Source organism: Sinocyclocheilus grahami, unplaced genomic scaffold (genome assembly GCF_001515645.1).
Source record: "Sinocyclocheilus grahami isolate Dianchi unplaced genomic scaffold, SAMN03320097.WGS_v1.1 scaffold294.1, whole genome shotgun sequence".
Taxonomy (NCBI): domain Eukaryota; kingdom Metazoa; phylum Chordata; class Actinopteri; order Cypriniformes; family Cyprinidae; genus Sinocyclocheilus; species Sinocyclocheilus grahami.
In genome coordinates, this window is record NW_015505473.1 from 35,187 (window position 1) to 37,834 (window position 2,648).

General features: G+C 32.3%; 1 protein-coding gene across 1 annotated transcript in view; it reads right to left on the reverse strand.

Moving 5' to 3' along the window:
• LOC107600874 (calcium/calmodulin-dependent protein kinase kinase 2-like) overlaps positions 1-2,648 on the reverse strand; it is a 25,294-nt gene that overhangs the window by 6,201 nt on the left and 16,445 nt on the right. The window contains exons 5-9 of the mRNA XM_016292852.1: positions 1,683-1,734; positions 1,398-1,531; positions 340-376; positions 172-193; positions 6-74 (exon numbers count right to left, since the gene is read on the reverse strand). Coding sequence (XP_016148338.1) covers positions 6-74; positions 172-193; positions 340-376; positions 1,398-1,531; positions 1,683-1,734 — 314 coding nt within the window. The remainder of the gene's footprint in view (positions 1-5; positions 75-171; positions 194-339; positions 377-1,397; positions 1,532-1,682; positions 1,735-2,648) is intronic.

Below are 2,648 nucleotides of genomic sequence, written 5' to 3' on the forward strand. Positions count from 1 at the left end.
TCAGCAAGTCCTGGAAGTAGAAGCGTGCCTGGTCCTCATCCAGGGGCTTATCAGTAGGAACCTCCATCACCGCTCTGCAAACACATGGGGAATGAGACACAGTTTCTCTAGCAGAGTGACACTAGCACAGCATGGGCCGGCACTACAATCAGAAATAACATGCTTACTCACCCTCGTTTGACAAGCTCGAAAACTGTGAAAGCACACAGGAAACAGAGTTAGGCTGTTGTGCATTACCTTTTCTGTTTTCACATACATTTAGCACAGAAAAGTAGAATAAATAGTGCATGTGCAAGTGTGTAACATCTGCCAAGAGGATGAGTATCTGGCCAGACTTACCCATGTATAAATGGTCTTCACTTGGATCATCCAGCACCTGCACAAAAAAACCAAAGCGGTTTAGAACGGGAATGAAACCAGTCAGCATACACCTTATATTATGCCATATCTGATTTGATGTAAATGAAAACGGGTTTGACGGATAGAAATTCAGTCCATTCAATATGACAAACGGCATTAACATTAACATGCATCAACATCTAACAGTTTTTTTAACTTTTTAGGGAAAAGCTTTCTTTCAGTGTTTTTATTGGCTAAATACTAACTGCCCAGTACATATCAGTACACTACAAATAATTATTTTCGTAATCAGTATTTATCTTATTTTCCAGTAAAAATATTTGTAGACATCCTAAAACCAACTTTTTTTCTGGTATACTTTTTTTTGGTTTTGTTTTAAGCATTAACCACACTACATATTGTTAGATTTATGCTTAAAAATATAATTGAATTAATTAATACTATTTTTTATTTGAATATTTCATGCAATTTAGCTTAAAAATAAATTTATCTTTATGCTATAGTACATTTTCACTGGAAAATAAAAGTAAAAATACTAATAACACTTTATTTATTTATTTTTGCAGTGTACAGTATTTAAGAAACTGTATTTCTATTCCCCACTGCCTTATTTTTATTCATGTCAAATTTAAAATGATGCTTGTAATTTTTTCAAGGTTAAAATACGTTCCCCCTCCCAGTTTAATAAATGTATAGGTGGACTTTCTGTTTAAATGGTGGAAGTGTTTGGGGAAACCTGTTTGAAAATAGTCATAATTTTTTTATTCTAATTGGTGGTGCACAAAATACACATTTAATTATTTATATTTTTTGAAGTGTACAACATTTAAGAAACTCTAATTATAACCCTAATATGTTAAATTTATTATGTGGTGTGCAATTTTCCCTATCCCAGTTTAATAGATTTAAAGGTGGACTTTCTTTTTCCAGATGATAGGAAACCTGTTTGAAAATAGTAATTTTTTTTATTCCACTTGGTGGCACTAGCGGTGCACAAACTACACTTTTGGCTGCATATTGATAATACAAGCACCCACCTCCACAAGCTTAACCACGTTAGGGTGATCAAGCTTCTTAAGGATGGCTATCTCCTGGTAAACACGCTCCAGAGGCCCTTTGGGCTGAGGGGGGCCCTCAGGGGCCAATTTTGCCCCACGAGGAGGAGGTCTGCCTGATTAAACCAGCACAAGAGGAAATCATGTAAAAGGTTGAAGTTTTGGGCATTCTGCTAGCTGATGAAACTGCGCCCCCAACTTCATACACACATACACTCAATCATAAACCCCGCTGAGCGCTCCATCTGCTTTAAAGCAGACACTTACGCGGGAACCCAGCCTGCCTCATCAGTCGTTTCTTGGACAGCACTTTCATGGCCTGTGGAGAGCAGTGAGAATGAGAGAGTGAGAGCAGATATCCAGTGTCATTACTGGTGCTGGGTGACATATGCCCCATTCTACAACCAGTACTGAGTGAGGACTACAACTGCCCCAAAAATTAGGATAAAAAATAAGCAAAAAATTAATCAGAGATTGAGCAATTTTAAGTTAACATTTATTGTAATATTACAGCAATATAATAATTATTATTGTTGTTGTTGTTATTACAGCATGTTCATAATCATCATTATCAATATATTTTATTTCATATTAAAATTAAATTATTTATCAAATCCCAATAATATAACAATATTTTTTTAATATTATAGCAATTTATTACTATAATGCTAATAATATTACTAATTTGATTGAGCAATTTTAAGTTAACATTTATTGTAATGTTACAGCAACATATTATTATTATTATTATTATAGCATGTTCATAATCAGTAACAAGATATTCCATTTCATAAAAAACACCCCCCAAAAATAAAAATAAAATAGATAGATAGTCTTAAAATACTCTATCTATCTATCTATCTATCTATCTATCTATCTATCTATCTATCTATCTATCTATCTATCTATCTGTCTATCTGACTATCATTTTGATGCCATAGTGTACTGTATATTCAAGAAACCAGCTCTGTGTAAAGAGTACTGCACAGAAAATGTAAATAAAATAAGCAACAAATAATACATTTAAGTAAAGAAAAAGCAAATAATCAGAGAAATTATAAAAAATTAAGTTAATATCAAAATATTACAGCAATATATTATTATTATTATTATACATTAATAATACTACTACTAATACTAATACTACTAACAATATTAATACTACTACTAATAATAATAATCAAGATGAGGATATTTACAAATTAAAAATATTTACACACACATATATACATT